This window comes from Belonocnema kinseyi, chromosome 8 (assembly GCF_010883055.1).
Source record: "Belonocnema kinseyi isolate 2016_QV_RU_SX_M_011 chromosome 8, B_treatae_v1, whole genome shotgun sequence".
Lineage (NCBI taxonomy): Eukaryota > Metazoa > Arthropoda > Insecta > Hymenoptera > Cynipidae > Belonocnema > Belonocnema kinseyi.
The window spans coordinates 70,210,508-70,223,394 of NC_046664.1; the positions used below are offsets into that span (position 1 = coordinate 70,210,508).

The 12,887-nt window shown below is 29.9% G+C and overlaps 1 protein-coding gene across 6 annotated transcripts in view; it reads right to left on the reverse strand.

The window, feature by feature from the left end:
- Positions 1–1,790: 1,790 nt before the first annotated feature.
- The window catches only part of LOC117179053 (fatty acid 2-hydroxylase), a 34,055-nt gene continuing 22,958 nt past the window's right edge, over positions 1,791–12,887 (reverse strand). For all 6 annotated transcript variants that reach the window (XM_033370682.1, XM_033370687.1, XM_033370685.1 and 3 more), the window contains exons 5-7: positions 5,656–5,788; positions 5,453–5,572; positions 1,791–2,094 (exon numbers count right to left, since the gene is read on the reverse strand). In XM_033370682.1, the coding sequence (XP_033226573.1) occupies positions 2,006–2,094; positions 5,453–5,572; positions 5,656–5,788 (342 nt within the window). In that variant the 3' untranslated portion in view covers positions 1,791–2,005. The remainder of the gene's footprint in view (positions 2,095–5,452; positions 5,573–5,655; positions 5,789–12,887) is intronic.

Here is a 12,887-nt window from a genome sequence, read left to right on the forward strand (position 1 = left end):
AAATTAACTATTTAAATTAATCAAAATATTTTCTTAAAAATCCGTTTTATTTCGGTTGAAGATTAACTTTTCAAAATGAAAGTTAAATTAATCCAGTTGAATATTTTATAATTTTAGTTGAAAATTTATCCCTGTCATTGAAAATCAATTTTGTAAACGGAAATTTAACTATTAAATTTTTAGATGAAAATGTACCTTTTTATTCTAAAATGGATATATTTTGCTGAAAATCCGTCATTTTTGGTAGAAAATTAATCTTTTTGCCCGGCAATTCATCTCTTTCCTTAAAAATTCGAGAATTTTCTTGATTTTGTTCTCTGTTGACTAAAATATATTTTTTCTAGTATTAGATTCAACTCTTGTGGAAAATTAATTTTTCTTTGTTAGATTCACCTGCTTTTGATCTAAAATAAACATTTGTTTTGGTTGACATAGAAACTATTTTATTTTTCGTTATTTTAATTTTTCATTGAAGATTTACTATTTTAATTAAAAATTCATCGTTGCTGTAATATTTTATTATTTTTGTTTAAAATACTTTTCTTTGGGTTGAAAATTAGTGTTTGTCCTAAAAATTTTACTATTTCAGTTAAAATAACTATTTTGTTATAAATTTGTTTTTTTATCGATCGAAGATTAATTTTTTAAACTGAAAATTGAAATAATATAGTTAAATAATCCATATTTTCAGTTGAAAATCCATCTCTTAGATTCAAAATAAATTCTTTTAATAAAAAATTTAACTATTTAATTTTTAATTGAAAATTGACCTTTTTTATTTTAGAATCCATATATTATGCTAAACTTTTTTCTTTTTTGATAGAAAATTAATCTTCTTGGCCAAAAATTCATCTTTTTGTTTAAGAATTCGACAGTTTGGATTATTTTTTTCCTGTTTACTAAAAAATCTTTCTTTTCTAGTTGTAGATTCAATTCTTCTTCTAAATTAATCTTTCTTTGTTAAATTCACCTGATTTTGATTTTAAATTAAAATATTTCTGGCTCAAATATCAAGTATTACATTTTTTTGTTGAATATTCATCTTTTTGGATGAAAATGTAACTACTAGGTTGCAATTTTTTTTTCACTGAAAATTATAATAATCCAGTTGAATATTCCATAATTTTACTTGCAAATCGAATTTTTTTGTATTAAAAATTAGTTTTTTATACTGAAAATGACACTTTTCAATGCTGTGCTTTATAGTTGAAAATTCGTGTTTTTTGATTAAAAATGTAACTGTTTCGTTGAAAATTAATCTACTTTGCTTGAAAATTATTTTTTAAATTGAAAATCAAACTATATAATTGTCGGTTGAAAATTGTTGTATTTTCAGTTAAAAATTCATGTCTTTTTTTAAAATTAATCTTCTTCGTTGAAAAATTGTTTGGGAATTTTTTTCAGGATTCGAGTAATCACCCTGTAATAGTCATTTTTTGGATTGGGTAGATTATCATATTTAAATAATATAAGGGAGATAAGAAAGACTTTATAAAAGTACTTAATCGATTGCTCTGAAATATTGTCTAGAAGTTATAAGAGTGTACAAAAATTTAAAAAGTATTGAAGACCTTTGAGTCTTTTAGGATACACCTACGCATTTATTATGAATTCGAAGATTTTGTGCTGCATCCACGTACTTAAATATTTTTAGTATTTATCTAGACATTCTATGCTGCGAATATAATTTCTATTTATAATAAAGCTTGGTTGTGAGAATGAAATGGAATATTTTGAAAGGAGAAATGATGCAAATTGTGTGCATTCTGTTCATTGTTAAAATGCATTTTGACAATTAGAAAAATGTCTTTTTATTTAAGAGTGAGATAGTAAAAAATATATGTGTTCTTGTATTTTTGGTGTAAAGATCAGAAATTACAAAAATATCTGTTTATCTTCTGCGAAGTACAAGCTCTGAACATGACAGCGATTTTTTTTACATTATATGAAAATAGTTGTAAACTGTATTCGGTATAAATAAATTAAGTGATTGTGGAGAAAATAATTACTGCCATACACTGGGCTTCGCTAACCTTCGAAGGGTGATTAGAGTTTCGAAAACATGGTCCCAGAGTTTTGTGCTTATTCCAAAACCTGGAAGTTGTCAAAAATTTATGAAATTTTAAACATTTTTAAAAATACTTTACTATTTCAGGATGTCTACTAACCGGGAAATAGCCGGGATTAAAATAAAATTGGGAAACCCCGGGAATACAAATTCGAACCGGAAATCACATTTTAAGTTTTTAAAAATATATTTTTCAATATTCGTGATAAGATTTGAATGTTTTTTCTTTTTTTTAAAGTTTTATTACGAATTTTCTGCACGATCAATGTTTTAAATCAAAATTTCCAAGTAAACTGAAAATCAGGCGAAAAGTTGCGGAATTTCTATAAAAGGCACTTTAAATAACTGTCAAGGGTAATATTTTTTTAACTTTAATTACAAATTATTCTATTGTGTTAAAGAAATTATTATTTGGTTAGATATTTAACCGTTTTTTTTTATATTAACTTTTTGTAGAAAATGTAACAATTTGGCTTACATTTTTTGTTCATTCGGGACTAAAAAATCTTTCTTAATTGAAATCTCGTCTTTTTGGTTTGAAAATTCATCCCGTAGTAGAAATTTAATCTTTTGGGATAAAAACGCACATGTTGGTTAAATTTAACAATTTTTTAATTTAAAATAAAAGTATTTTTTGGGTTAAATATCTACGATTATACTATTGATTGAAAATTCATTTCTTTTAGTTGAAAAATAATGTTTTTTAACTGATACTTTAACTACTTCAGTTGAAGATTCATAATTTGAAATTAAAATTCATCTCTTTGATTGAAATATGAATTATTTTGTCAAAAATTGATAATTTTAAATTGAAAATTTAACTACTTGGGTAAAAGTTGAACTTCTTTGTTAAAATTTCTTTTTTTTTGTTGGTTCATCACTTTGGTTGAATATGTAACTATTTTGTTACAAATTCATATTTTCCAGTTGAAAATTAAACTGTTTTACAGAAAATTTATCTTTTGGCTGGAAAGTTAAATAATTTGCAGGAAATTATTTTTCTTCCTCGACTAAAAAAACTTTAATGGTTGAAAAATCGTCCATTTGTTTGCAAAATTCATCTTTTTTGTTTAAAATTTGACTTTTTTGTTCGAAATTCATTTTTTTTATTATAAATTATTTTTGTTACTGAACATTATACTTTTCTATTTTTGGTTTTAAATTCAACTATTTATTTAAAAAGCGCTTTTTTTTGGTAGAAAATTAATCTTTTTGGAACAAAATTTGGTTGAAGTTTAATATTTTTTGTTTGAAAATTCAACTATTTTCTTGAAAATTTATTGATTTTAAAAAAAATTCAAGTGTTATGAAAAAGTCAGTTTTTTAATTTTTAAAGATTTTCAAAATTCGAGAAAAAATTCAAATCAATCAAAAGAAGGTATATATAAGTTTTGAAAAGATTTTAAAATAATTTTAATCTTGAAAATATTTTAAAACATTTCAAATCATTTCCTAAAACTTTTTAAAAAGATTCTATAAGAGTTTAAAGCAAAAGTTGTCAATTTTGCAAGATTACACTATTTTCTAAAAATGGAGTATAATTTTAAGAGATGTTTGTAGAGTTTAAGAATATTTAAAAATAATTTAAAACTGCAAAATACTTTTTTTTTCTAAAACAAAATGTAGATTGCTGAAGATTCCGAACAGAAAGTTTAAAAGCTTCTTAAGAATTTTGAATGGTTTTAAGAGAATAACAAATTTGTTTAAGAATCCTAAGAAAGTAATGAATCATTTGTTTACTCCAAAATTATATTTTAAAGAAAATTCCAAATATTCCAAAAGATTGATAAATATGTCGAAAAAATTGTAGAATGATTTTAAGGCAATTTTGTTATTTTAAAAGATTCTTAAATTTTTTAAAAATAATTTGAGTCAGTTTAAAAAGGATTCTAATTTCACTTGTTTCATTAAAAAATTCAATTTTTTGGCTGAAAATTAATCTGTCTTGTTTGTCAATTCAATTATTTTTTTGTAAATTCATCTTCTTGCTGAATGCAACTCTAGTTTGTTAAAAATTCATTTTTATATGGTTGAAAATACATCTATTTTGTTAAAAAATTGGCTTATTTTTTAATTAATTTTTAAACTTAAAATTGAACTATTCCATTTTTGGATGAAAATACATTTTTTTAGTTAAAACTTTAAGTATTTTGTTAAAAAAATAAGTATTTTTTTGAAAATGTATGTTCTTGGTAGAAAGTTTATATTTTTAAGAAAAAATTCAATTGATTTATTAGAAATGATTTTGATTATTCATAATGAATATTTTCGAATTGGAAATTCAACTATTTGATTAAAAATTCAACTATTTTGTTGAAAATTCGTCTTCTTGGATGAATTAAATTTTTTTCTATGTAAAATAAAAATATTTTTTAGTACAGATATCGACTATTACATATTGTGTTACCAATTCATGTTTTCTGATTACTAATTTCACTTTTGGTTAAAACTTTAATTACTTTGTTAAAAATTGTTTTTTTCGATGAAGACTTCTTTGTTGAAAATTCATTTCTTTGATCGAGAATGTAACGTGTTAAAAATTATTCATTCTTGGTTGAAGATTAAACTGTTTTGTTGGACAATTCGTATTTTTTAAATAAATAAAAAATTTATTTTTAAAAACTAATTCTAATTTATTTAAAAGCAAAATTTTAGATAAAAATTGAAGCAAGTTTAAGAGATTCTCAAAAGTTTTAAAAAGATTCATAAATAATTTTAAATTTGTAAAGATTTTCAGAAATTGTGCACTTTAAGAAATTCATAAAATTCGAAACAAAATATAGAGTCTTGAATATTTTGAACAACAAAATTTAGATGTCGTTTTTAATTTCTTTCGTATTAGTAATTAATTAAGTAATATAATTTAAATAATTGTTGATTGATTGGAAATTTAGTAGGGGAAATTTTTAAATCAAAAAGTAAAACCTTTTTTTACTTGAAATATCGATTATTACATTTTTTGTTAACAATTCATGTTATCTGATTGATAATTCAACTATTTGCTTAAAAATTCGTCTTATTTGGTAGAAAACTAATCTTGGTAGAAAATGTAACACGTTGAAAAATAATCTTTTTTTGGTTGAAGATTCGACTATTTTCTGGGTAATTTTTTTTTAAGTTAACTAAGCATTTTATGTTTGAAAATTAATTTAAATTTTGTTTTAAAGGCAATTATTTCAATTTAGTGAAGATTTCTAAAACTTTGTGACAAAATGTAGGTTCTTGCAGTCATTGAACAAAATATTTTGATATAGTTTTTAATTTCTTTCGTATTAGCGATTAATTAATTAAATTAATTACATTAATTAGGGATTAACAAGGAATTAAGTAGGAGGAAAACAGTAGACGCTCTGTATTAAATTAGTAGAAAATAAAGGTAATTACCAATTTCTTGATGGGAGAAATGGTGATAATTATGATACCTTTTCATCTTATAAAGGTAAGATTCAGCCTTGGGGGAACCATGATGCAAGTAATAATGTATCATATCATAAGTTAAGTAACCTGTAAAGAAAGTTTTAAACTTTAAAATAATTTTTTTTTTCTAAATAATAGAAAGATGAATAATTTTATTAGTCATTGCGTACCAAGAATAGCACCTGCCATTACGAAATGCATCATTATTTGTGGAAAAATCACTTTGTAGAGGTTGAATAAAATAAATGTGATAATAGCAGCTGGCAAAGGAGGAAAAACTAGCCTTTGATGATCAAAAGGAGCCTGCAATTTTTATTTTATTGATGTGATTTCTAGATATTTCTCACTTTTTCTTCCATTCCCCATCTACCCTCCTTTTTTTTTGGGGGGGGGGGGGCTTTAATTTTTCCCTGTTTTAAAAAAAAATTCGCCCATTTTTTATTAATTTCTGAATTAATAGAATCCAATAAAAAGTAAAACTATTTTTATTTGAAAGTTAATTATTTTTAATTGAAAAGTCTACTGTGAAATTTTTGGTTCAAAATTTTACTCTTTTGTTGAAAATCCGTTCTTTTTTGCTTAAAAATTAATTTTCTTAATGTTCGTTTTTAATGGAAAAGTCGACAGTCACATTTTTTGTTGAGATTTAATCTTTTTGTATAAATCCAAACTTTTCTAATTGAAAATAAGATTTTTTTAGTTAAAATATCAAATTTTACATTTTTTGTTGACAATTTCTGTTTTCGGCTAGAAAATTCATTGTTTTGGTTGTAAATTCAACTTCTTATATCAAACTCATTTTCTTTTTTTGGTTAAAGATTTATAATTTTAGTTACAAAATTCATCACTTTGGTTGAGAATTCTTTTTTGTTTTTGTAGGAAATTAATATTCTCGATTAAAAGATAACTTACATGGGTAAACACTAAACATTTATTTATTAGTTAAAGATTTATCTCTGGTTAAAAATAGTAACATTTGGCTGAAAATTAATTTTTTTGCTTGAAAATCCAACTTTTTATATAAAATTCATTTTTGTTGTTGAAGATTCACAATTTTATTTAAACATTTATCTATTCAATTTTTGTTTGAAAATTGATCGCGTTCAAGGGAAAAATTAATTACTTTGTTGCCAAATCATTTATTTTGTTGAAAATTGTTCGTTTTTTTGAGAAAATTAATATTCTCGGTTGAAAGTGAAACATATTTGAAAATTTATTTTCGTTGAGAATTAATCTTTTTTGGTTGAAAATTTAACTACGTACTTGGATTTAAGCTGAAGTACATTCTTAAACAATCATTTTATTGCTTGAAGATTTAAGTGTTTTGTTGAAAATTAATTTTTCTAACTGATAATTTAACAATTCCATTGTTCTATCCCATTTCAAAATTCGTCTCTATTAATAACAATAAAAATATTTGTTGATTGAAATAACAACAATTAAATTGTTCGTTTTTTTTTATTTATTCAACTGTTTTCAATTGAAATTAAAATTTTGTTATTGAAATACTAACTATTGTTTTTGTTGCTATAATTTTTGTTTCCTTTTTTCATTGGTTGAAAAATAATTGCTTTGAATGAAAATTCAACTTTTCAATTTTTTGTTCAAAATTGATCGTCTAGAGTTGCAAATTCTAGGATTTTCTTGAAAATTTATGTATTTTGTTAGAATTTCTTTTTATTAAAGATTTTTCTTCTTAATTGAAAAGCCTACAATTATATTTTTTGTTCAAAATTCTTCTCTTATGGTTACAAATTACACTATTACATCTTTCGTTGAGCATTGAGCTTTTTTGGAAATTCAACTAATTATTTGGAAGTTAAACTACTTTATCAAAAAATCATTTTATTGGCTGAAGATTCAATAATTTTATTAACATTTTTTTCAATTAAAAAAATTTAGCTATTTTATTTTTGTTTGAAAATTTATCGGTTTTAGTTAAAAACCGAACTATATTTTGTTGAAAATAAACTTTTTTGACGAAAATTCTGATTTTCAGGTTAAAAATTGAAACACCGTTTTGAAGAAAATGAATCACTTTTGCTTGAAAATTTAACTGTTTGGTTGAAATTTCGTCTTTTTGGGTTGAAAATTCTATTATATTGGTAGAAAATTTAAATTTTTGAGTTGAAAATTTCTTTGTTTTGTAGACAATTCACTTTATTAGCTCGGAAATTTAACAATTTGTTTAAAAATCTTCTCTCTTGACCAAAAACAAGTGAGCTGTCGTGGGACGCCCGGGAGCAGTGATAACTTCATATAATGTAAATTGAAGTGGTTTTTCTTTGAACTGTTTTAACATCAAAAATAGTTAAAATATTATTCGAAGTAATTAGTATTGAAAACAGTCAGCACGTCTACGAACCGCGACCTTCAAGAAAAGCGCTATACGCAACTATATATATATATATATAAGCTCATGCCGCTATACACTGCTACCACTGTTAAGAGTATCAGTGTGAGTGTCAGAGCGAAGGATGGGGTGAGAGTGGCGAGAGGGAAATAAGTGGAAGAGGCGAAGGAGAGATAGAGAGGGGGAGGGACTGAAAGAGTCAGTTGGAGAAGTGAAGGAGAAATCGAGATGAGAAAGGGTTACCGCTGCCCTTACCAGTTTTGCGAGTTCGCACCGCCCCATAAGAAGTTATCACTTCAAAAATCTTGTTTGAAAATTTGTCCTTTTGATTTGAAAATTCATCTTTCACTCAAATAAAAATATTTTTTGTCTGAAATATCAACTTTTACATTTTTTTCTGGTTGAAGATGCATCATTTTGATCGCATTATGTTTGTTTGTTGAAAATGAATTTTTTAAATTCAAGATTTAACTACTCAATCTTTGGTTGAAAGTTGATCGTTTTTAGTTGAAAACTCAAGTACTTTTGGTTGAAAATTCATTTCTTCTTTTAAAAATAATATTTTAAAAGCCCCCTGAAGCGCGAGTTCTCGTGCTCCCAAGTCATGACGTGATAGCCGTGTCAAGGGCTGAATGGCTCCAGGGTTATCAAATCCTTCAACATGTCGGCGTAACCTCCGCCAGGCGAGGCGGACACGGCAGGGCCACGAAGGAGGTGTCTCAACGGAGACTTCGGGAGATAAGGTCGAATACCTTAGCATGCAGAACCTCCCGGTAAAAACGGGACTCTGCAAGGGGGGGGGGGTCTTTATTTCCATAGCTACTCCTGAGACTAACATATTCTACAAAAAGAAAATAACGAGGGCTCCAACTGCGGGTCCTGGACTAAGACACCTTCAGAAGGGGACGGGTCATCAGGGACCATCCGACCAGAGGGTGTGGAGATAGCTTAGATCGATGATAACAAACGAGTTTCCAAAGTTGAAGAAAAGATTACTAGGCTGTCTTTAAAGCGGAAGAACCGTAGCGGTTCCTAAAAATTGAAAACTCGCAGCATCATCTGGAGTATCTACTCCTGCTCGGCCTACGGTCAAGACGACGAAGGACTCCAAGAGACGTCCCAAATTAGCCTATTAATGACTGAGACAGAAATTGAAATTGAAATTGACAGAAACTGGCAATACAGTAAAGGCGCTTTGACGGTTTTAACCAAGCTTATGGGAGTGGAGCATGTCGACATTGCACTAATACAGGCATCCTGGTTACACTGGGAAAGAATTAGTGGCTTAGGATGGTGCTTCCACCTACTAGAGAGTTCGTCATTCTAATTCAGCACTGTCAGAAGAATATGATTTCTACGATGTTAGATAGTGACGCAAACTCCCACTATACAGTGGGGAAGCACAAAAACATCAACGGAAGATGAAGAGTTTTAATTAAATACGTAACAGATACTGACGTTACTGATTTGACTTTATGTTAGGAAGAACTGAGGAGCAAGATAGTGGTCTAGAAGGTCTCCAACAAGGAGGCTCCCTCGGACCCCAGATATATCTTGTTCCAGTTATCCCTAGGAAAACCGGTGGTTTCAAAGATCAGATACCGGATGAAAGAACCATAGATGAATTATATCAAGCCCCGGATTTTCTGCGAAGGGTTATCATTATATAATATCAGAATAATAATCCTACAAGTACAATTAAATCTAGGAAAGGAGCAGAGTGATACAACAGCCACCTGGGGAAACTCCGTAAAAAGACTAGAGCGTTGTACAGCAGGGCAAACATCTAAAATGCCTTGAAACTGCGGCATCGAAAAGACGACTGAGTAACGTTACGATAAAAACATAAGAATCTACCGGCAGAAAGACGGGGGGGGGGGGCGCTTCTGCGATTCCGGATGCAACGAAGTTCTACCAGATCCTAGCAAAAATACGAAAGCTTGGTTTGGGCTCATAAGGCTCGATGATGGCGAGTTTGCTACATATGAAGAAGCAGGGATCGGAACCTTTTTGCTTAGACCCGAGTTTAAAGGGTCCTTGAGGGTCCGGGTCCAGCTTGGATCATTTAATTTCTTGAGAGTCCAGGTCGAGACCCGGACTTTTTAAATCTTTAAGGGTTCAGGTCAGAACCCGGACCCTTATATTATTAAGGGTACGGATCCAAACCTGGACCGTTCGAATTTTTAAGGGTACGGGTGCGGGCCCGTACCTTTTAAGTTCTTAAGGGTCCAGGTCCAGACCCAAACCTTTTAAATTCTGAAGGGTCCGGCTCCGGAACTGCACCCTTTAAGTTCTTAAGGTTCCGCATCCGAACCCGAACCTTTTAAATTTTTTAAGGTCCGGGCCCGGATCCGTACCCTTTAAGATCTTAAGGGTACGGGTCCGAACCCGAACCCTTAAAGAACCTTTTAACATCGGATCCAACCTAAAAGGTACCTTGAAATGCATATATTTGAGAAATTCACAAAAACGATTTGATTAATAATCATTAATAATAAATAAAATTTTCAAAATTCAAGTCAAATTTTGTAATTTTTGAATTTCAGCAGCAAATTATTGAACTGTGAATCGAAAACCCCCTCTTACTGACTTTTATGTAAATCTACCAAATTAATTAGATTTTCAAAATTTGAGTCAAACTTGAGAATTGTTTATTTTTTATCCCAAATTTGTGTTTCTCTTTATTCCCTCTCCTTTGGTCGTCCACCAATTTGTAAATTTTTAAAATGTAATGCTAGGAACCTTTTAGGTTGGACCCAGCATTAAAAGGTTCCTTAAGGGTCCGGAACCGGATCCGTACCCTTTCATTTCTTAAGGGTACAGGTCCGAACCCGGACCTTATAAATTCTTAAGGGTACGGGTCCGCACCTGTACCCTTTAAATTTTTAAGGATTCGGGTACGTACCTGAACCTTTTAAATTCATAAGGGTCCGGGTCCGAACCCGTACCCTTCAATTTCTTAAGGATCCGGGTCCGAACCCGAACTTTTTAAATTCTAAACGGTCCGGGTCCGGACCTGAACCTTTTCCATTAATAAGGGTCCGCGTCTAGACCCGTACCCTTTAGGTTTTTACGGGTTCGGGTCCGGGCCAGACTCTTGCTGGACCATTAAGGTCCCTGGACCCTTTAAAAATTAAGGGTTTCGATCTCTCTGCGGAGGAAGGCTGGGACCAGTAGAAGGAGAAGACTAAATGGAATTTCGCCGCCAAAGATGTTGACGTCAAAGACGTGGAATGTGCCATTAGTTCCTTCTGATCCCTTTAAATCACCGTGTGCTGATAAGCGTCTATCCAGGGCTCTTACAAAAGCGCATAGGTTTCGTCATTCTCCACTGACGAAACTATTTAGGACAAGCATTGCCTTTCAACACGTCCAATTAGCATGGAAGGACGGCAGAGGCCCCTTCATTCCTAAACTTGGAAAGGAAGGCTACACTGCTGCTAAAATTTGCCGGCCGCTCAGCTTAAGGAGATACGATCGCTACAAGAATTTTCATTACCATTTCAACAAAACTTTCACGATATCTAAATATGATCACCAAAAGTACTCAGTTAAAATCTCAGAAGCCTAAGGTACTTTATAAATAAGTTATTAACGATTTAATTTCGTCATATTTAACATTTTGTCTTATGAGAGATGACATTTTTGAGCTCTTTACTGAGTGATATCTAAGTAACCACCATTAAGATATTATTGATAGTTTCTTTAATGAAAAACAAGTATTTCAAAATTGAGGTGCAAAAATAATATTAACCATTTGGTTCCTGCATATACATGAAAAAAAAATTAATTACGAAACTTGCGCTTCTGAACGTTGACTATCGCAATCAGTCACCATCGCAAGGCGCGATCAATGTAGATTTCAGTCAGGCGCTGATTCATGTCGCCGGCGACATGATCACAATGTTGCCAGATTTCAACTCAGTAAGTCATACGAGTGTAGGTATTACGACTGGGTAGTCGACTGATCTCGGCAGTAGCGATGTTTTCTTCTTTAGGCGCTTCAAACGGCTGTCCAATTCGCAAGGGGCAAACTAAATCTAAACGGTTGAGTTGTTGAACGCCACATTTGAAGCACATGATCTAAATGCAATAATACCGGACGGTTCAGTTCGCTTTTTTCTGAAAAGATCCTTTTTGTTGTTGTATTTTGTAATCGAAAATAAAAAGTTATTTCTCCCTTGAAAGTCGCGCGAGCTATACAGTGAGACGGTAGTATAGTTGTCGCGAGGGGCAGGCGCGGAAAACGGGGGACTCTACTGTATTCTCACGTGTCCCTCAAACAGCTGTCAATTTGGCTGCATCAAAACTACATCTAAATGCATGAATTGTTGGCCACAATATTTTAATCACATAATCTGAAGGCAATTATACCGAATCGTTCAGCTCGCCTTTTCCCGAAAATGTTCCTGTTGTTGTTGTTTTTTGTCATTGAAAGTTGAGATTATTTTTTCTCGCTTGAAACTGACGCGTTGTGTACAGTACACGTGCGTATGCCGTATACCAATGGCAGGGTGCAAGAACGGCAAGCGGGGGACTTTACAGTCTGCCCAACTTACTCACCAGGGGTCAATATTTTTAGAATCGCATATCTAAAACAGGTATCTACGATCCAGTAAAAAAGTATAATATAATCTTTTTGGTATCTTCGCACAACTTTTGCTATGAAATGACTGTATTAATACGTGCATTCATTATCAATTGGTGAATTAGCAAGACAAATGTTTTAGCAACCAAAAAGTTTTCAACTGTGAAAAGTAAAGAAAACAAATTTTGTAATTTAACATTTTCAAAATTTTGAAGATGTTGAATTTGTAACATTTATAGTTTAAAGTTGTAAAAATGTTTCGCTCAAAGGCAAACAAATCATTAATGTAATAAGTAACACAAAAAATTTTTATTCATAAATTAGCGAACAAAAGTTAGATCTACTTTATTTACCACATTAAAATAAACTGAACTAATATGTTTAGGAGAAGGATAAAAATATAATATTGTTCACTAAAAGTTGGAAGACGTCAAACATCAATTTTATTATTTTTTTATAGA